Source organism: Nestor notabilis, unplaced genomic scaffold, assembly GCF_000696875.1.
Source record: "Nestor notabilis isolate BGI_N333 unplaced genomic scaffold, ASM69687v1 scaffold15544, whole genome shotgun sequence".
Lineage (NCBI taxonomy): Eukaryota > Metazoa > Chordata > Aves > Psittaciformes > Psittacidae > Nestor > Nestor notabilis.
The window spans coordinates 1-21,820 of NW_009925314.1; the positions used below are offsets into that span (position 1 = coordinate 1).

At 44.9% G+C, this 21,820-nt stretch overlaps 1 protein-coding gene across 1 annotated transcript in view; it reads left to right on the plus strand.

Moving 5' to 3' along the window:
• Positions 1-8,620: 8,620 nt before the first annotated feature.
• Positions 8,621-21,820, plus strand: part of ZC3H18 (zinc finger CCCH-type containing 18) — a 39,312-nt gene continuing 26,112 nt past the window's right edge. Inside the window, exons 1-7 of the mRNA XM_010013008.1 lie at positions 8,621-9,208; positions 12,197-12,281; positions 14,905-15,053; positions 15,382-15,474; positions 16,060-16,217; positions 19,401-19,518; positions 20,670-20,968. Of these exons, the coding sequence (XP_010011310.1) occupies positions 8,621-9,208; positions 12,197-12,281; positions 14,905-15,053; positions 15,382-15,474; positions 16,060-16,217; positions 19,401-19,518; positions 20,670-20,968 (1,490 nt within the window). The remainder of the gene's footprint in view (positions 9,209-12,196; positions 12,282-14,904; positions 15,054-15,381; positions 15,475-16,059; positions 16,218-19,400; positions 19,519-20,669; positions 20,969-21,820) is intronic.

Consider the following 21,820-nt stretch of genomic DNA (forward strand, 5'->3'; position numbering starts at 1 on the left):
AGCTTCTGGGGGGGGAAACGGGCAGCTCTGACTGTGCCCCCTCCCCAAGCAGGTGGGAGCAGGGAGAGCTGCTCAGCCCCAGCCTGGGGGGGCACAGCAGAGGGACCTCAGCCTGGCCCTGTGAGGTAAGGGGGGAGTGGGGAGAAGGGTTGGGGCCCCAGAGCTGCACTGGGGGGTGTGTTCTGCCCTGGGTGGGTGCATCACCCACATAGCACTGGTTTGTGTTGTCTGCCTGGTGCAGCAGGAGCTGTGAGGTGCTCGCTGCCCAGAGCTGCTGTTGTCTCTGCGAGCACTTGATGCAGTGCAGCTGCAGGTGGTTTGTGTTCCCTCCGTGAGTTGTCTCAGTGGGGCTGTCCCTTCTCAGAGCTGAACTCTCAGCCTCCGCGCTATCGGTGTTTTGATTTACTGCCATTAATAGCTCGGCTCCTCTGAAACAACTGTTAACAGCGCTGTTTTGGCTATAGCAAGAGCAGCACCTCTGAGGTGTGAGTTCTTTCTCCTGGCCTTCCTAAGGTTTGCCTAGCGTAAGGAAAAGGGTTGTAGTCTAATCAGGAGAACTCTCTGCAAGGCTGCTGGTCTGCTGCTCTGGCAGTGCAGTTAGCCTGTTGAGTGTGCTTATCCACAAATCCCACAGAACACCAGTACAATCGTACTTATTTTCTGTCATGGCACTGGTAATGCAAAATTAACATTTGCCTGCAGAGAGCTGCAGGAAGAGCCATGTGTGCTCCAGCGAAGGAGAATCAGTTACACTGCAAAAACAAACTCCAGCTGCTCATCGCGCTGTTTTCTCTTCATGTTCCATTCCCAAAGCCTGCCTGACACACAGTTAACATTCCAGATCAGAGCTCTTCCTTAAAAATCAGCTGCTGAAAATGGCTGTCACCAGGCAGTTCTCTTAAATTGATACCAAAAGGCCGCTCAGTTTTCTGCATCCCTGATGGCCACTAGGTAATTGAAGTTTGCAGTGCATTCTACAAGTCAGTGCTTCCCTAAGGAACTCGGACAAGTGTGTGTTTGGTTCATTAACACTGTTACTGACGCTAGTTTCATTCAAAGCAGAGGAGTGGGTGCTTTGCTCTTGTTCTAGGGTCTTTTCATTTTTATGTGATGTCTCTTTCCTGTATCATGAGGCATTTTATTTCCTTTTCCTCCTGGTTTTGCTACTCTTCCATGCTTTTTCCACACTGTAGCTCCTGCCCTTCATTTCTGTTTTGCTTCTGTTTTCCAGGCCTTTGTTCCCTAAGTCTTTTTGTGCTGTGTTTCTCTTCTCACTTGTCCTGTCAGCACTACATCCCATTCATTCCCTTCAACTCACTCATGTCCTTCACCCATCCTTGTGGCTGGATTTAGACCGTGCTCCAGAACTTTTCTGTTCTGCATTAACCCCTGGTTTTCACATATTTAAATAACAGAAATGTTTTGATTTTTCATCAAGCTGTTTGGCTTTTAGAAAGTGGGGTTTATCCTTTCTATCACAAATGGTTTTGCCTGAAGCAAAGAGTTTCTTTGCTTCTTTCCTTCATCCCTGCCCTGTGACCACCCCAGGAGCTGGGGCCCTACAGAAGTTGTGTCTGCTCTTGGTTCTTGCCATCTGGCTGATGATTTGTAGGATGTCAAGACTGAAACTGATCGCTCTGTCAAGCTCCAGTTTTCTGTAGAGTACTCTTTGCCTTCCTGCTATTGGAGGTGCTGGAACCATCTGAGCTGTTGATTCCCATACTGTTTCCAAGGTGTATTCCTTGTTCACTTGGAAAAACCTTTTTGTGGCACCATATAAAGGCTTAGCCTTGGAGGGAGGAATTTAATGAATGCAAATAATGCTCGCCAGGAGTATTTTTTCCGTGGTGGCTGTAGCAAATTGTGCCTTAACTCACAGCTTTATCCTACAGGTGCTGCAGTGGGTTAGGGTAAGCTGCCATCCTTTCCATACTGATTCCAATTCATGAGCTCCCAAGACACTACCTGCAGCTGCAAGACAGTTAATTGTACACAAAGCTTAAATCTGTGACTTAAGTGAAGATACTGCTCAAACCTTTCATGAGTTCTAATTCAAAACAGCACAGAGCCATAAGAAACAGCATTTGAGCCTCCTGCCAGCAACAGGCAATGTTGAGAGCCATGGATCTAGAATGCGGTCAGTGACACACTGCACTGCTTTGGAGTAGTGTCCAAAGTACACGTGTGACCACAGACTGAAACTTGTTTGGCATTTCTTCCTTCTGGTTTTGTACCTTCTGATTGAAGAGAGAGTAGAAATTGGGCTTGATCTTGAAAACAGACCTGCTGCTAAGAATTCCAGTGCTCTGACTCATCTGCCTCTTGCCCTAGGCCAATCACCTAACAAAAGTGTAATGTTAAAAATATTGTTTAAAATGCATCCAGGGATTACGTGGCAATACTTAAGTGGAGTTTCAAAAAGCAACTTAAGTGGAAAAGGGCTTTTCTTTTATTGCCTTTAGTGCTGTGTCAGGGCTTCTTAATCTCAATGCCGTATTTTGAATTTAAGACTCTTGGATATCATTAAGCTTTGGAAAAATATGTTGTAACATGGCCAAAGCAGATGAATTTGAATTTCTGTAACACCTCCTCAATGTACAGTGCCATTTTACCTGTGCTAGGGGGGAAGTCTCTGTAATTTTAAATGTTTTCCAATAAGACTGTGAGACTTCAGTGAGAACAAGATGGGCCCCTTTGTTTTTGCTTCCAGGTCCTTGCAGGTGAGGATGGCTGTGTGAATGCCTAGCTTAGAAGGAGCATCTGTGTTCCAGGGTATGCAATGAAACACTGAAAAATTAAGGACTAGTTAACACTTCATTCTCTAATTTGAGAAATTCCAGAGCTCAGTCTGTGAAACTTCAGCACTGTCTCCTGTTGCATATGTACTGTGTAACTAAAAGCTTCCTTTTTCTGCCAGACCTGACTCTCTGTGGAACTCCTGTGCAAGGACAGGGAGAGAAGCGAGGGACTACAGGGAGAAAAGGCAGGTTTGCTACAGATAATTGCTGCTGAATGTCCCCTGGGACACCATGCTGTTCTAGCCCTTTTCATCCTGCTCTTAGCTGATGCTAGGCATGTCTCTCTGAGTGCTTCACATCATTTCTGGATACCCAATGACCAAAGGGCCAGACTTAGGTTTGCAAAAGCTGCCCTGTGTTCTCAGCTGTAGCTGGGTGCAGTGGGGTTGTGCTTGGGCTGAGGAGCATGATGCAAAGGCACTGCTACTGAAAACGAGATGTAAAAGCCCCAGGTCTCTTGTTCAGGGGATTTCTTTATATTTTTGGTAGACTGTTCTCTAATACTGCTGGCTCACAGCACTGGCAGGAACACTGCAAGCTGACAGGGACTGGCTGGGGACATGAAGATCCAGAAGGAGCAACTGGAAGGGAAGTCTTGCTTAACCTGACTGATACCTGTGGGGACAGCAAGTGCTGTCTGGTTCACACCCAGGAGGATGGCATGTGCTTACTGCAGGTGGGATGGCTGGAAAGTTGAGCTGCCAAATCCTCATTTTCTTCACTGAGAACCTGTGAGCTGCTTTTTAAGGGACTTTCCACTGGATGAGGCATGCACAAATGAGACAGTCAAAGACACACTTCGGGCTGCAAGTGCACCCAACTATTCTATTTGCTCCAAAGCCTCTCAATGGAAAGGCTGTACCGACTTGTTTAGCCTGGCAAAGGGAGGGTTTTGTAAGTCTCATCTGAAGTGCTTGGTACCTGTTCTGAACGAGCCTGCTTCTTCAGACATGCAGAAAATGAACATTTGACACACTCTGAGCAAATGAAGTCAGTTTTGGAATAGAAGGGGTTGTGTGGCTTTGCCTGAACTGTCTGTAATTTTAGTGATAGCTCTGAACATGAAACGCTAAGTGAGAAGTATTACTATATGCCTGGTTCTTGCCCCATTATCCTAAGCTACAAGTCAAGGAATCTTACCTGTAGGTTAGATTTTTTTTCTTTTATAACTGGTTTTGAAGACAGTAATAAAATTACTTGGTCTTAAGGTACAAAAATTCCACCCTTATGATGAGGGATGAAACCTGTGGATTTCTGCTGTACTGTTTCTGTTCTACTGTGTTGCTCAGTTTGAAATACTTCCATTTAGTAATTCTTTGTATTTTTTTCTGGTATTTGTATGTGTAATTGGATGACAATGGAAAGCAAAAAAAAAACCCCAAACACACACCCCAGGAAAATAAAAAAAACCTTGCAGGATTCCAGAGATTTAGTATAAACTGATTTGAGATTATTCTTGAGTCAGTGCTTGGAACATGCGCTTTAAATGGAGTGAAATTTGCTACCATACAAAGAATAAATTCACTGGAGGTTGAAAGGAAGCTTGAGTGAGTAGAGCAAGTACTCCAGTGCTTCACAAAATCCTTGCTGTGTGTCCTGGGTTCAGCTACAGCAGTCATTTTTTCTCCTTCTTAGTAGCTGGTGCAGTGCTGTGTTTTTGACTTCCAGCCTGGGAACAACGCTGATAACACCGATGGTTTTAGTTGTTGCTCAGTAATATTTACTCTGACCAAGGACTTTCTCAGTCTCATGCTCTGCCAGGGAGGGGGGGAAGCTGGGAGGAAGCAGAGACAGGACACCTGACCCAAACTGGCCAAAGGGGTATTCCATACCACAGCACGTCATGCCCAGTATATAAACTGGGGACAGTCACCCGGAAGGCCCAGATCGCTGCTCGGGTCGGTCAGCGCGTGGTGAGCAATCGTATCCTGTCCCCTTGTTATTTCCCTTATCATTATTATTGGTAGCAGTAGTGGTTTGTATTATACCTTAGTTACTGGAGTGCTGTTATCTCAACTCGTGGGAGTTACATTCCTCCGATTCTCCTCCCCATCCCTCCGGGAGCGGGGGGAGGAAGGAAGAGGGAGGGAAGTGAGCGAGCGGCTGCATGGTTCCAAGTTGCCGGCTGGGCTTGAACCACGACACTGTGGTACTTTTGCCTTTCTTAATGTTCAATTCTTTCTTTCCTACAAACCAGTGACTACAAGTAACACCAACTAGCACAATAATGAGGCATTCTCCCATCTCAAATCCTACTTCTGTGGTGGTGCTGTCGCCCGTAAGCTGCTTGCTGGAATGCTGTGCCTTCCTTCTCTCTTTTCTTGGGCTCAGAGCCTTGGGGCTGCAGAGGGCTAAGGAATGGCTGGAGGACCCTTTCTTGCCTTTAACTCCCCTGTTGCAGGAGGAGCCGCTGTGGCCGTGAGCTAGTGAGAATCGAGACTAAATTCTGGATGGCTGCTAGGGCACTATCTTGCCATCATGCAGCAGAAATGCTATCTAATCCTGTTCCATCATTAGCCTGACAGTTCTCTTTAAATTTCCAGCTCCCCTTTTTTTTTCCCTGCTTCTTATTTTACCTTTGCATATTGTGGGATTTGCTTTGGGGCATTTCCATGCAGTTGCATGTAAGATTGAAGCAAAAATACAGTTCTTAGGTTTCAGGGTACCTTTTCTTGTCTACTGGTGAACTTGGAGCAATAGCCCTTGGAGACTGGCTGAACTGTGGCGTTTACCAAAATCATTCCGCATAAAATGTGGTGGAAGAGCTCTCTGATGAGCACTTTTTGATGAAGTGCCTTCTGTGCACTGCATCACTGCTGGCACAGATAGAGGGGAGGATGTAGTGCCTGTTGCTGCAGGAAACTTGCTGTTGCTTGAATCTGGGGAAATCCACACCAAAACCAGCCTGCTTGTGATCCATCTTCAATTGGGCTGTCATTTATTGTGTTTCTTACAATTTCTGTCAGTGGAAATTAATAGGAAATGATTGTAACTGACGGATGCCCTGGGGTTTTATAATAGCTTTAATAGCTGCCAGTGGAGGTGAATGTATTATACTTATCACCTTAGCTGGTGGTGAGAATCCACTCATATTTATTTACCCCCATCCCTCTAAAGGTCTTATGTCGAATGCAGAAAGGCATTTCGTTCACTTCAGTGCTTTTTCTTTGGTGCTGCTTGTTTGCAAGAAATCAGAAAACAAATTTCCTGAGTACATCTGCCCTTGACAACTTCTGTATTTCTCCTGGCCTCTTAAGGCTGACCTTTCAGATGTAATATGCTAAGTTGTTCTATGTGCACGCAAAGTATAACTTCTCATGCAATTAAAATCACTGCCATAAACTTGCTCTTAAAGCCAGTAATAATTTGTGCAAGCATATATGAACTCAGCATCAACTTTTATATCCCCAGTAAGAATATAATTTGTTTTGGATTGCATCCTGTTTAACTGCCCAGAGCTGTTATCACCAGGAGGCAATTGGTGTCTTTTAATTTGGCTTTTAACTTTTCAGTAAAATCAAAACTTTTGTTATGAGTAAGAGCCAACTTCAAATGTGTGGTGAAACTGGACCAGCTGGTAGGAAACTCAAAATACGACTCTTCTGCCCAAATGTTTAGATCATCCTTTATTGATTATCTAATATCTGTGTGGGGTTCTGAAGACATGAAGCAGAGCATGGTTGTTAAGTACTAACATACAGACTTGTACTGCTTCTGGGACTGCTTTTCATTGTTATTTTTTTTAGCTTCTTCTCTGCAGACCTCCCATAGTATAACAAGCAGCATTTTCTTGAGTGTGACTTACATCTGGAGAGTTTGCTGCAAATACCAGCTCAGCATGTCTTCACTAGGGTGAAGACGAGATGTTATCTCAGTGATGACAGTGCATCTGGCAGCATATAGGACATAAATACAACAGCCCTGGTCCTGGCAAGTTCATGAAGAAGCAAATGAGTAGCATGGGTAACAGCATTGCTGTGCCTTCCCGATTTCCAAGCACAAGCTCTTGACATACAGAAGAGATGCTGCGTCTTCCTCATGCTTACCCTCCTGCTGTATTTCAGCACAGAGATCCCCAATTCTGTTGCTACCAAAATGTGTCAGGGTTTATGTGCTTGAAGGCTTGGTTTTGCTTTGGTGGTGTTCACAGTAGTCCGCTGTGGCTTGGTCTGCCTTCTGTCTGTCTGTTCTTGCTCTTTGATGGTAAATAACAACCTTTACTATGCAGAACCAGTTGGAGGAGCATGTCAGGGAGAAGTGATGGTGTGGGTCAGGAAAAGGTTAAATAGCACAGAGCTGCTTGGTGTTAGTAACTTCATTTCACAAAGAATTGCTGGGTGTGTTTAAAGAAGCTACCAGCTTTTTTGTTTCAGGGGTCTTGACTATAACAGGTAAAAATCTGGTAACTTAGGCAGTGTTTTTTGTTGCACCAGCAGTAAATGTGCTTGCAAGGAGGTTGTAGCCAGGAGCAGCTAAAGTAAAACGTGAAACGTATCAGGATGAAGTCCTGTTGATTTGTAACCCTGTGGCTTTTCCTTTAGCCCTAAATATGCTTCTGTAAGCCTTGGTTTGTCTTTAGCTTTTCATTTCTGTCTGATGGCTGCCCAAGCTTGTTCCTGCACAGACCTTTGGGTTTGGAGGAGGAGGGGCATATACTGAAACGGTAAATTTAGTGCCCTGGAAAGGTGCCACCTTGAGAGGAACCAGTGCTTCTATAGAACCATTCCACTGGTACAGCCAGAGAGCTGCAGAGCCTGCTTTTACCTCTCTAAGCACTGGCTGCCTCGGTGCTGGAAAACCTGCTAGGACATCGCTCTCTGCTTGGGCTCTTCTCAAGCACTGTGGTTACTGCTGAGGGGAGTGAGGAAGGAGCTGCCATCATTTATAGGGCTAAGTACATGCTGCAGCAAGAGACCACAGACAAAGGGTAAGAGTTCTTTATCACCAAGAGCATTTGTCTAGATGTAAACCAGTAATCTTCCTAGTAACAGACAGCTCAACCATTTCCTTGCGTCAGGTAATACTAAAATTAATGGGACTTTTTGTTTTCTGGAATAAAATAAGCAGATGTATGGCTTGGGGTTTTTTTCTGGCTTTACCTCTTCTCTCTTCCTGTTGCATTTATTATGCTTATTCTAAGCAGACATCTAATGTTTAACTTGCTTGTAGTGAGCACGTGTTCATAGTGAGCTTCTAGCAAAAGTGCACGGTGCAGACAGTTATGAAGTTGATCATCTCTGAAAGAATTTTGAATCTTTAGTCTGTAAAGCAGGTAGAGATTAGATGGCAATACTTGCACTGCCTAAATTAAATCTGATCAAAAATCCAAGTGTTTCCGTGATTGCATACTGCCTTTGCTTTCATATCTATTCTGCATGCAGTGTAAAAGGTCCTGTAAAGATACAGGCTGTTTTGCCAGCATGGCTGTTGTAAGTTGTGCTGCTGTACCTCTTGAGTCTGTGCAGTCTGCAGGGCCATGTGCTTATAGTTACAAAATACACCTTGGGGTTTTAAACAGTGATTTGGTGAGTGCTAGAGCTTGTAGATGAAATTCCAGCCTCAAGCTCCATTGTAGTATGTGAAGGGTAACACACTTGTCTAGTCTGGGACAATATCAGAATCAGTTCCTTATGCAGCATAAACTCTGTATTTCCTTCTTGAAGGTACTATGATAAACCATGTTCATGAATTCAAGCAACATTTTCTTCTTTGGGAGGTGAAATACAAGAGTACAAATTCCGCAAGATGAACCTTCCTTGATATCCCATCTTGCTCCCTATAATTAGTGTTGTTTTCTATCCTCTGCAGACTATTGGATACTGATGGACGTTTCCGACAGCCCTGAGCGAAACCCCTGCTCTCCTGATGAAGAGGACCAGCAGCTTTCTGATGAGGAAGTCCTGAAGGAATGTTGTTCAGACCGGGAACTTGATGGAGAGGGTGGGCAAGGCAGCATTATGGGAGAGGAGGAGGATGCAGCCAGGGGACTGGGCCATGGTGAAGAGGAGAACCACTCAGACGAAGAGGACCGCTTAAGTGAACCTAAATCTCACGAGTCTGACAACAACGAACAGAGTGGGGAGCTGAAGAGCCCTCCACCTCGAAAAGTTGAGGAGGAAGACCAGACAAATGACCTTGGTGATGAAGCATCCTCCGTCACCCGTGAACTAGATGAGCATGAGTTGGACTATGATGAGGAAGTTCCTGAGGAACCAAGTGCTGCTGCTGCAGAGGAGGATGGTGAGAAAGCTGCTGGTGAGGATGATGAGGAAGAGGAGAAAGGAGATGATGCTCATGAAGATGAGAAAAAATCCAGCAGCAAAAGTGATGATGAAAAGGATGGCCAGGATCCCCTCAAGGAGAAGAAGAAAGAAGAAGATGATGGAGAAATTGATGATGGAGAAATTGATGTAAGTAGGAGCTGGTCCAAGTGGGCAGAGTCCTACAGGGAAAGACCTGTCCTCATGTTTCCGAACTGTTTGGCTCTTAGACTGCCATGCCTCCCTTCTTTGACATGAATTAGCTGTGTTAGCTGTGTCCCCAGTGTGCAAGTAACACACTTTTCTTTGGAGGTAAGACCATACTGCGTACCAAATCCTAAACTTGGTGGGTGAAATGTCTAGTGTCATGTACTGTAAAAAGCTTTGTGCCAGATAGTGTCAGAGCCATCGCAAACAAGCTTTGTTCCCATTGAACGTGGAAGGGCTCTAGCGCTTTAAGAAACTGTTTTGCCTCAGCTTTTGGAGGACTTTTGAATGATGCTGACAGCAAATTACTTAGCTATGGATTAGGTGTTCCTAAGCTGTCTCCTTGGTTGACGTTGAGAGGCTGGTGCTGGGGAGTGGAAGCTGTGTGGCCCTGAGCTGGTAATCGGGCTCTAGCAGCATCTGGGTGCATGGAAGAGGAGCAGAAGGTGCTGGGCTCTCTGGAAAGTACCTAACCAGGTGGCCCCTGCATGTGGTATTCAGGGATATGCAGTCCCAGTTGCTGCTCTTCCACAGCTGAGGACAAACACAGCTATTTAATAAAATCAAAACCTGAGATTAATTGCCTTGGTGATCGGGGCAAATAGTGCTCTATATTCATGTTTGTCTCTAGGTGTTTAATTGCAGTAGTTATGTTTAATACAGCTTAATACCAGTTTCCTTCTTGCAGGCAGAAGAAAACAGGACAAAGTGATTCTAGAAGTAGAGTAGAAACCCTCTTGTGGGTTCCTGGTCTGGTGGCCACCTTGCTTGAATTTGAGTAGTGGTAGTGCAAAGCACTTGAAAGAGAAGTCTGTGGCCTGGAGCAGCCTTGTTCCCAGCTCTCTGTGCCTAAAGGGGTCCTGCACAGCTAAGCTAGGTTGTGAGAGCATCGTGGTGACCAGACAAGGAAGCAGTGTGCTGTGGATGGGGTCACTGGTGGGGCTTCTCCCCCAAGGAGGGGAGGATTCATACTGGGGAGGTGGTGTTGCCTTCCAGTCCCCACAGCTGTGTAGCTGCCCTGGCCACGTGCTAAGGAAGCTAACAGAGCCTCACTGAAGAGGCCTTCCTCCCTTTTAACTGAAGAGTTGTATATTGTGTGGGTTTTTTGTTTTGACAAGTTCTGTTGCTTAAAAAAGGTGATGTAATTTTTCTTCATCTTGCCCATTCTGGCAGATGATTTTGTTTAAAAACATATTTTCCTAAAGTTTTGTGTATTTCTTATTCTCTTAGAAAGAATTATAACATGTGAAAGAGCCCAGGCAGGGGGAGAAAAATTTCCTGGAGCCATGACTGCACGCCTGCTTCTTGATTAAAATATGAATGCTTTCCTTTAAAGTCTAAGGCATTCTTAAGAGCGCTCTCCTTACAAAGCACAAGATGATTCTGTACTGTGGTTTTCATACATTATCTCATAACAGGGCTCCCAGCTGCCTGATTCCAAGGAGACCTCACAGAAATAAATACTTACCCTTTTGTTCAAGTACAGCATTTGCAAAGACTTCACACAGCTCCTTTGAAAGAAGCGGAGTTGAGCTGGTTATGCCATTCACACGTCACTGAATGCCATCCCCAGCTTTGGGGGGAACTGTGAAACCTCTGCATTTAATTCTGCTTTCAGACTTCTGTCTTGGAGGGAAGGGAATATCAATGCAAATTTTAATTTGAATATATGTGTAGTATTTTAAATCCCTTCTTGTTCAGGAGAGCTCTCCTTGTATTGCCCTCACAGGAATGCAGCAGCAGAAGCTGTTAACCCATCTCTCTAGAGATCCTCTGTTTATTCACAGCCAAGTGATGTGTTTTTCTTTCTTTCCAGCTGCTAAATTGATCAAAGTACACAACTTTCCTAATCTTTTCCATGCAGACAACTGCTGTCTCTGCCACAGGGTTGCCGCGATTGCCACACGAAGGGCAGGCCTCCACCAGATGCTCCCTCTTCAGATGTGTTTCAGATGCTGAAAACTTGTGTGGTGGTGAATGGAGGCAGAGTGAGGGAAAGCCAGGGTGCCTTTTGGATTAAATAGCTCATTTCCTTGCCAGATACCTCTGACAACGATCTGGTCATATATGCCTTTGCCTTCTGTGTTGCCTCCTTTTGACTTTTCAGCTGCAGCCTCATGAAGCCAGGGAAGGGTTTTTTTCCCTCTTGAGAACAAAGGCAGGTACTTTCAAAGTTTCAACAGTTTCTTTCTGGAGGTGTTTCGTGACTGTTATTTCACGCTCTCATCCCCTGTGGTTCTTAATCTTCAAAACAACTTCCATCTCCCAGACTTTTTATTCCTGGGGCTGCTGTGCCTGGGGATGATGTAGAGTTTTATATGAGCTGATTCAGAGCTCCTGCCTGGAGCTGAGGAGTAGAAGGGAAGGTGTCAAGTTGTTGCCAGAGAGGACTGGAAGAAATACATATGACTTTTTTTCCCTAAGAAGCTTGTGTGTGAAGCAGTCACTCAGCACTGTGGGGAAGCATGTGGGAGTTAGTTATTGTAATAGCAGTTGTCCTTCAGAATTGGATAGATGCTGCTGGGTAAATGCCTTAATGCAGGAATACTGCTGTGTTTTTTAAAACAGTAGGTAGAAGGAATTGGCTTGAGCTTAAATAGGGGTGACATAAGTGTTGAGCAGGGGACAGTCCAGTATGCAGCAGGTAAAACAATGCAGCTTGAAACCTTGGTCTGTGGTGTGGCATCAAAATGTGCCTGACACCTGAGGGGTTTGGCATCACCTTTGAAACACTGAAGTTGATGCATCTTCGTGTTTGTAGCAGCATCTTATGAAGATGCTGGGGGGTATTTGTTGGAACTTTATATCGTTTTTCTCTTCTGTTTTGCTCCAGGGTGTGTTTTCAGTGACTGATATTTGACCATATTGTGAAATGTCAAGTCACTGCAGAAAATGCACCACGTGAAATGTCAGCTTGTCTGTCTGTTCCAGGATGATGACTTGGAGGAAGGAGAAGTTAAAGACCCCAGCGACAGAAAAGTGAGGCCACGTCCCACCTGCCGGTTCTTCATGAAAGGTAATGACAGACTGTAATGGTGGAAGAAAACCAAAGTTGCTGTAATTTTTCTAGTTTGATTTTGTACTCGTTAAGCTGCTGTCTGCATGATAAACTGTGCCCCAGGTGTCCTCCATATCACCTTTCTGTTCCTTGGCAACCAGATGCTGAATTTACGTAGAGCCAATATGCAAAAATGGATTTGCCCTAAGTGCGGTGAGCCTGGTGGAAGCAAATAATGGAAAACTTAGAATCCCAGACTGGTTTGGGTTGAAGGGACCTTAAAGCCCCTCCAGTTCCAACCCCTGCCACGGGCAGGGACACCTTCCACTAGAGCAGGTTGCTCCAAGCCCCTGTGTCCACCCTGGCCTTGAACACTGCCAGGGATGGGGCAGCCACAGCTTCCTTGGGCACCCTGTGCCAGCGCCTCAGCACCCTCACAGGGAAGAGCTTCTGCCTCAGAGCTCATCTCAATCTCCCCTCTGGCAGATTCAAGCCATTCCTCTTGTCCTGTCTCTGCAGGCCCCTGTCCAAAGCCCCTCTCCAGGTTTCCTGGAGCCCCTTTAGGCACTGGAGCTGCTCTAAGATCTCCCCATAAGGAGCCTTCTCTTCTCCAGGCTGAACCAGACCAGCCCTCTCAAGGTGCCTCAGCCCTTGGAGCATCTTCATGGCCTCTTTTGGCCTTGCTCCAGCAGGTCCGTGTCCTTCTTGTATTGAAGGCCCCAGACTTGCTGGTGTTTTTAAAATGGCGTGGAATAAACCTGCCTTTTTTATTGTAATTTTTTTCTGTAATTGTTCTTAATAGGACATTCCCCAAAGTTTGGGCAACTCTTCAACAGCTACCTTAGGCTATCCTGCAATTTTGTTTTAGTTTACAGAGTTAGGTTTTATAAAAGTTTACTTATTTAAACTGATTACAGGTTAATAATATAATCTTACACTTCCTCCAGCTTCATCTCACTTCATGTTTGCTCATCTGTTTGGCTTTTTTTTACAATCACCCATGAAGCAGTTTATGAAAATCTGAATCAAAAGAAGGGTGGGGAGCAGGGTGGAGTCTCTTACTCCTTACGTCAGTGGTGTAAGGCAGTGCAGGGAGCTGCTCAGGGGGTTTCCAGAGACATGACCATCTCATATCACAAAGTCTGCTTCCTGAATGTCTTCCGGTATCAGATTTTCTCCGTGTGCTGAGACACGAAGGTGTTGATGGCAATGATGGTGGAACAGGGAAGTCCCTCAGTAAGGAGAGCTATTTGTTCCTGAATCCTTAGCGTGACACACACCTCTGTGCAGCCCGAGTCAAAGTTCAGGCCGCAGGATCTCCTGCCGTAGTTGTTGTTCTTTGATTTGGTGTCAGTTCAGGTAATGTTGACACTCGCTCCTGCCTGCGCCTGGTAAGGGCTTTACTGCCACTAAGATCAGGTGCTGCTCTTCAAGACATTCAGATTTTAACCCTTGCTGCACTCACGTGGCTGTACCTATCCAGTGGTGTGAATGACCAGCTTCCAAAGCCTCCCAGCAAAGTAACTTGCTGTATAGCCACCTTGACATGAGCAGGGCTCATTACTTGTCAGGGTGATCATTCCTCTTGACACCTCAGTAGGAATGTTGGCGTAGGTGTCTGGAAGCCCCTTCACCGAGTGCTCAGGCACTGAGAAAGGATGAGCTGCTGAGCAGAGGGATTTGTGCTCTTGTTATGTTTGACAATACAAAAGCATGCTGTGTTACCTCTGACACCAGCTCCTGGTTAGTCTGGGACTGAGGAGGAGCATTCCCAGCGACCCAAGTGCAGTGTGAATTTGTGACATGGTGCCCTGCCAGCCAAGATCGGGGGTTCCTCCTTGGGCTGAAGCAGTGTTAACAGCTCCATTACTCCTCAAGTCAGTGTGCTAATGATTGAGCTAGCAGAGGACTAGCAGTGACTTTGTGATGCAGTTGTCTGCTGGGAGATCTGCAAAATGTCTCTTGCCTGATGTTGAGTGGATTGCTGGAAGAGAAGAAAAAAAGGGGTTTGTTTCTGAGGCAAGCTAAATTACAGTTGGGCATTAGTTTTGTGTCCTGGTAGAGACCCTTGAGTGTTACCATTTCTTTGGGAGTGGTACCTGAAGCTAATGAGCACCCTCAGGTTTGTCTGCTGCACTCCGCAGTGATGTCTCCTTTCCTACCTAGTGCTGCCAAGCCTGTGAATTCGGCTGGAGGGAAAAGCTTTGATGTACTTCATGCCTCATCAGAAAGCTGTTCATTTTGAATGCACTGTAATGCTTTCTTTGCTGTCGGTTATATGCATTCATTGTTTTCTGTAAAAGGTAAAGCTCCTAACTTGGGGTGTTTGTCATTAATAAGACTTGAAGAGCTCATAGGCTTATTACTGCGTCTGCGTAATGGTATGTATGCATCCATCCCTCCCTTCTCCTCACCATGATGAGGTTCTTGTACATTCATCCATGACTGGATCTGTTTGTCCTCCATGGGAAGGTGGTGGGTAGGTGTCTTCCCATGTGTATGAAAATGGATAAATCTCAACAAAGTCGGAAAGAAGAAAAGTCATGTGTCTCAGACAGCATTATTCCTTGCTGGGTTTTAAATGCCTGTGGGGCTGAACAAACGTTTGCTGTAGGGGTCTAACAGAACTGTCTTTCCACAGGGCACTGTACCTGGGGCATGAACTGTCGATTTATTCACCCTGGTGTGAACGACAAAGGAAACTACTCCTTGATCTCCAAGCCTGAGCCCTTCTCCCCAAATGGCGCTCCTCCCATCGGCCCTCACCCACTGATGCCGGCCAACCCTTGGGTATGGACATCTGTTCTATGGATTTATGGCTTCTGCGCATAGCTTCTGTCTCCTGTTCTAGAAGTGAAGATGATTTGTGGGCTTTTTTGAGCTGGTGCTTTAGCAACATTAGTCATTGTCCAGTTCATCATTTGGATGTATGATATTTTAGAAGGTTGTCTTGTAGTTGCTAGTAGAGTGGAATAATTTTCTATGCGTGTCCCAGTTTATGTCCTGCTGATACATCTCTGGAGTGTCTGGAGGGTACTCTGGGGTAACAAAGCGTAAGCTTGCTACTTAAAACTAATGTCAAGTGTCTGTCTCCTTCCTCTTCTTACCTTTCCAACAGGGAGGACCAGTTGTTGATGAAATTTTACCTCCGCCCCCTCCAGACCCTCCAACAGAAAGTGCCTGGGAGAGAGGACTCCGGCACGCTAAAGAGGTAAATGCCATCCTTAGGAAGCATGCTGGTGTCTCCTAAATCCAGTGGCCTGTTTCACAGGGAGCAGGATGCTAGAAGAGCTCTTTTTGGAGCACATAGTGTCTTGCTCTAAGGAACCTTCCTTTTGCCTTTTAACCTATTAACTGTGTCTCGTTGTATATCACAGTTGTACACTCAAGAGGCACTGACACCCAGGTTTGGGTTTTTTTCATATTAACATGAGTTAGGGGGAGTGTGTGGTCCTGAAGTTAAGTCATCCACAAAGCAAACCTTTCTAAGCTGAGCCAACTTCTGTTACTTGGGTACCTGTTTCTCTAACATGTATTTGATCCTTCTGTCTGATTGTTGCAGAAAATGGGGCTAGCATGTGTGAAGCTTTCTACCTGTCTGCTGCTGATCTGAGCTGATGGAACAGTGAATTATACTTTGTACATAAAGGAGGGTCCAATGTCCTGCACATTGAGACCTGAGCAGAAGAGTGCTTTAGTTGAAGGGCAGGTTTCTCCCAAGTGAAGGATTTTTAAGACTGCAGTTTCTCTGGGTCTCAGAAAGGTTCTCTTTACAATGCTTTTTGTATTATGGCAGGTGTTAAAAAAGGCAACTATGAGAAAAGAGCAGGAGCCTGACTTCGAGGAGAAGAGGTTCACTGTGACTATTGGAGAAGACGAGCGAGAATTTGACAAAGAAAACGAGTTCTTCCGTGACTGGAATTACCGCATCACCAGAGACGTCAGAGATCCAGCGTAAGATGCAGTCTTAGTTTTGCTACATGGAATAGATGTGGGGAAATGTAGCATGGGATGGCAGTCTTAACTTCTCCAAATGGGACGAATGCTCACCTCAAAATGGAAACAACTTCTGTTAAGCAGTATGTACACCAGTTAAAGACTTGAGCTGCCTCCATTCACTCCAGTTCAACACTACCTTCCTTTATAGTCGTCTTTAAACCTTTCTGCCTTCAGTGTTGTTGGCACATTGGTCCTTAAGGATGCTGTTTAGTTGTGCCTTGCCTGTGTCATGCCGGTGCATTCTTCCAACTGTTATTCCTCTTTGTTTTTCTTATTCCTACCCATGAAAGTTTTAAAATGCTAAAGCTGAGGCTGCAGAGTTGGAGTAAGGTCCAAAAGCTTCAGGACAGCAGTTGTACTGTCTCAACCAGCTGAGTGTTTATTTGCAAGGGCATTGGCACAGCAACTGGTCTTAAACATTTTGACCAGTCCCAGATAAACTGTTGAGTAAGACAGTGGTCACACAGGTAAACCCTTTAGCTGCCAGGGCATAGCCTGGGCCAAAACAAACACCCTAAGCTTAAGTGTTTAGGTGATTGGTTTTTTTAAGGAGGTGAAATGTAAAATGATGGAGACCTCAGACACACTCCTGTCAGCTCTGAGAGCAGGCAGGAGAAGATGCGAGGGTGAATTAGTCAGCTCTGGGAAACTTGGTTAGTGGTTCTCAAGCTAAGGAGTCAAATGGAGAAAGAATTTTTGAGAGGCAGGGTTGTATTCTGCAGGATTACAGGTGAATCTGTTTCTCTTGCTCATACGTCCTCTGTTCTTCCTCCACATACAGACTATGGAAATACTCCCACTCACCAAGTGTTGCAAGGCTTGCTGTCTGTTTTAGAGTGAATGAGTTGCAAAAAAACCCTCTGAAAAGGAATAAGGAGTGGGTTAAGCTTTTGTCCTTTGATTTGCTGTGGAGTGCAGTTCTTTTCCCCATTTAAAGTTCTGCAGCCTGAAATAAAACAGTTGGCTCATATTAATTTTTTCCTGGGTAGAAATATGTCTGTTGTATTTAACAGAACAAGGACTTCTGTTCCTCTGAGAAGGCTCTCAATTGCACCTGGGACATATCACAAGTGCTCTGTGGGTTGACTGTACAGTATCTGTATTTTATGACTGTATATGGAAACTATCATCAGGGTTCTAGTTGTTCTGTGCCACTGCCTCACTGATGTAGGAATTGTCTTAGGTACAGAACTTACTGGTTTTCTTACAGTCAAGGAAAATAAATGTTTTGCATGCTGCCAGTGTTAAATAAGTTAACAAATGGAGTTCCTGTAAATTCAAGCATCTTTACTGTGGCATTGAAATATCTTCACTGTGTGTAAAGGCTAAAGTTACGATGCTGATGCTGCTTAAACTCCAAAAATGGTGATTTTTCTCACACACGTGCACGTTATTGCACAGATTGACACCTTGCAGCAAACTAACCACTGGCATGTTACTAAATGCTTTGAGGACTGTTTTGTGACATATGGAGATGTCTAAATAGTTCATGAATCCCTTTTTCTTTTTTGAAAAACTATAGGGAGGTGGACATCAAAGAAAACATTAACTATGGGTAAGCAGGTCTTTGATTCCAGTACTATCGCAACTGTAAGAAAATACTCCCTTTCCTTTTTCCATTGCACTTCTTAAAACTTCCTAGGCCACAGACTGCAGTCCCATCTGATGTGGTGGGCAGTTTAACTGAGTGGATGTATTTGATTTTTTGGGTGATACCGGTTATTTGCCTAAGGATTTAAGCGCTGAATTATCTAAATGCACTGCAGTTAATTAAACAAGTTAAATGCTTGTTTAAATGAATAAAAAGTCCACAAATGTTATAGGAAGGGGATGAGGAGATTTCGACTTGAGTCTGTGTTAAAAAGTAGAGTTTCTTTTTTGGTGTAGCTTGAGATTTTTTTTGTGTCTCTTTGAACACCTGATGTCACTGAATCTAGATTGTTGTCTGGTTGGCATCAGGAGTTTCTTGCTGGATTAAATGTCAGTAATCAGGATTACCTGGTATCTTTCCCTTGGCTTGTTTCAGACAAAAGTGGAAATCTTAAACCATTTAAAAGCACTGGAACAAAAATACAAGTAGCAGCTTGACTTGCAGGGCAGCACTTACATCATAGCCTGTTTTAGGTTATTTGGCAGGTTTTAAAATGAAAAAGTGGGCCCTTTATTGCTCTTACTTACAAGTCAGAGTCTCATTATAGATAATCTGGAATTTATTTTATTTATATCTTAGTTCTGCCACTGACTCCTCTGTGGCCCTGGAAGTTTCTTGTTTCCTGTACCCACCTCCCCATCTTTACAATGGATCTGGTATTTCCACTCCAGGTGTCTGGCAGGGATTGGATATTGTTGAGTATGTTAATTAAAACCATTTAATAACATCAGTAGAATTCATCAAACGGAGGAAACATTGCGGATTTAAGGAGGGAGGGGTTTAAATCCTTTTTTGACCCAAAAGTTACTACAGTTTTACAGTTGGTCAGGGTGTGCCACGTGCTTGCCCATTCGTTTGTGTGCTGGAGGGCCAGCACCTGTTTTCCCCTGGAGAATATGACCTTTAGATGCAGTTATCGTCATTGTATGGAGTAATTCCAGGCACTGGGGCAGTGTTGCTGGCCTTACCCCAAAGCTTAACTTCTCCCAGTGGAAAGCTCAGCCACAGCTCGTGTCCTGTGCTCGTGGCAGCAGGATGCACCCATCATCTCTGGTGACAAGGGGGCAGGAGATCACCATACGTTCCGCTTCTCTTGTGAGGGTGCTTGAGGTTAGTTCTGTGTGCATGAACAGAAAACACAGCTTGAAATCAATGAGGCAAAACATGTTCTGTTACATTTGCATATTTCTGAAGTGGCTATAAAAAGCATTTTTACCACATTGATTTGAAAGGCTGTATTTGGTTTGTAGCATTCTTCTTTTGTGTTTATCAAGAAAGGTTTGTGCTTTTCTCTGATAAGCTTCACTTTAAAAAGCCTGTCTGTTTCGGATATGTAGAAAATAAACCACTGTGTATGGTCATACTCCGTTGAACATGTTTTTTCTTGTCAGTGCACAGTGACTAAAACCTGAGCTAGAATACATAGTGTTTCTGTGTGGCGACAAGGTGATGCTTCCCTTTCTAACCTTCCCTGTTTTTCATTGTAGGCTTGATCCCTATACAGATCCCTATTATGACTATGAAATAGAACGGTTCTGGCGTGGTGGGCAGTATGAGAATTTCAGGGTTCAGTATACAGACCCAGATCCATACCGTAACTACAGAGTAAGTAAGGTAATACCCCTTTCCGTGCTTCTCCTTTCAGCTTTCTTCCAGGTACTTCTGGTGCTTGTCATGTTTCCAGTGCAGGGTTGAAACAGGACTTTTGATGGATGTTCAAGCTGCCTAATCTTGCAAATAGTTAAATCTTGACTTAACTACTGCACAGAACACACTCACTGTAAGTGCCAGGAATGGGAGGAGGTTCTGTTGCAGTGTGATGAAGGCAAAAGCCTGCCTGAGTTGGGAAGATGGTTACTCTTGCTGGCTGCATCTCTGCATACCAGGCACATACAGCCACATCTGCAGCCATTCTTGGATGTGTCAGGAGAGGGAAGGGGTTTCCAGGAAATAACCTGACTGAGGTTTGATTGTTAGTTATTGGGACAGACAGAAAGGACTGGATCTGGACAGGCGTGCTTAGTGTGCAGACAGAGGCTCCAGCGTGACTATCCACTGCTGTTGGAGTTCCGTGTTAGTTGATCAAGTCAAGTGAGGAGAGCACCCAGCCAGTTGCTGAAATCTCAGATATGGTCAGTTGGTGTTGTACTGCTGTAAGGTATTGAGCTTCCTGAAAATAAGGCTATGAACCCTTTCCCTCTGCTTCCTTTTGCCCTCATGCAACCTATTGTGCCTTGAGAGTAGTGGCAAAAAATACCAAGTCCTGCTCAGTGGGGAGCTTTTCAGTGGTATTTGTCACATCCTATAGAAAGTGGCTTTCCTTTTGCTGGAAGACCTTCCTGTTCTGCAGAAGCAGTGCATAAACAATAGCCTGTCCTCGCTATTGTTGCACATGCTGCACCATCAGTTATTTTCATGGTGCTTGTTTGTACAGTTAATTAGCTAAACACGATTAGCAATGAGAGTAAATACTTGTAAACATCAATACATTTATTTAATAAGCATAATAATCCAAATTAATCTTTGACTGTTGCCTTTGAAAATTACAGCTGTGATGAGTATGATGTATGCTTTGTTCCTTTCCATTTTCTGCCTGCTCAGCAAACAGTGATGGCCAGCAAGCTCCACATTTATCTATCTCAACACTTTAACATGGGCGGGTGTATGTAGTTCCTCGCAGTCCAAGACCTTGAATCCTCGGTACCCGCTTTGTTAGGGGATGTTACCACACAATGATTTCTCTTTTCTTTTTAAAGGAAAGAGAGCGAGAACGGGAACGGGAGAGAGAGAACAGACAACGAGAAAGGGAACGCGAGAGGGAGCGGGAGCGGGAACGAGAGCGGCGCCAGCGGGAGCGAGAACGGGAAAGGGAACGGGAGCGTGACAAGGAGCGCCAGCGGCGGAAAGAAGAGTGGGAACGGGAGCGAGAACGGGTGAAGAGAGATGAAAAAGACAGGCAGCACAGGGACCGGGACAGAGACCGGGACCGGGACAGAGACAGGGAACGGGAGAAGGAGAAAGAAAAGACCAAGCCCCGGTCCCCGCTGCTACCAAGGTAAGTGTCTGCTGGAATTCAGACTTCCCGTTTTAGCTGCATTGTTTTACCTGTGGATTGTCAACCAGGGTGATGCTGATCCAAGTGGACAAGATCCCTGTTGTCCACAACTCGAGTAAAGCGGTAGTTTCAAGGGGAAGGCAGTGCTTTAAATGAGCCTTGTTGGCCACTAAGTGGAGCTAAAACATCAGTAAGAACCGAGCGTGCATAACCTGATGCTGAAAGGAGAGCATCTGTCCTCTGGCCTGTAGGTATGGAGATGTTCAGCTTGTCCCTGTTCCCTTGAGGCTAGAGCATGTCTTGGGAAGCTGGCTGAGTCCCCAGTGCTGAGAGACTCCTGCAGATGGTGGCAGCTCCCTTTGAGGCTTTGACAAATGTCCTTTAACAAGAGGCAGGGCTGGTTTGGGAGTCTGTGGATAGCAAATGTATCTGGAGACTCATTAAGATAAACTCCACGAAGAGGCTAGAAAAGGTAAAGGGATTATATGTCTAGAAATGAGTCTGTGCTGGGTGTTACGGTGGAATGTGGTCTGGAGCCAGGTTTCTTGCCTCTGATTGACCATTTTTTCTGAAAATCCTGGTTCTGTCTGTGTACAAGAGAAAATTGAGCCAGGCAGACTAAAAGTCTAGGAATTTCAAAAGTGACTCCGATTCTGTTTCTCTGACAATTATTTAAGTACCGTGAATTAAGCATATTTGTGAAGCACTGTGTAAATATCACTGCGGAATATAGAACTTGGCCTATGAAAAGTTCTGATGTCACATGTCTTTTGGGTCAGAATAAGGGAAAAGTAGCAAGTTTCCTGTGAGGGACCTCTCCAGGAGAGCTGATTAGCAGTGTCAGTGTTTTGG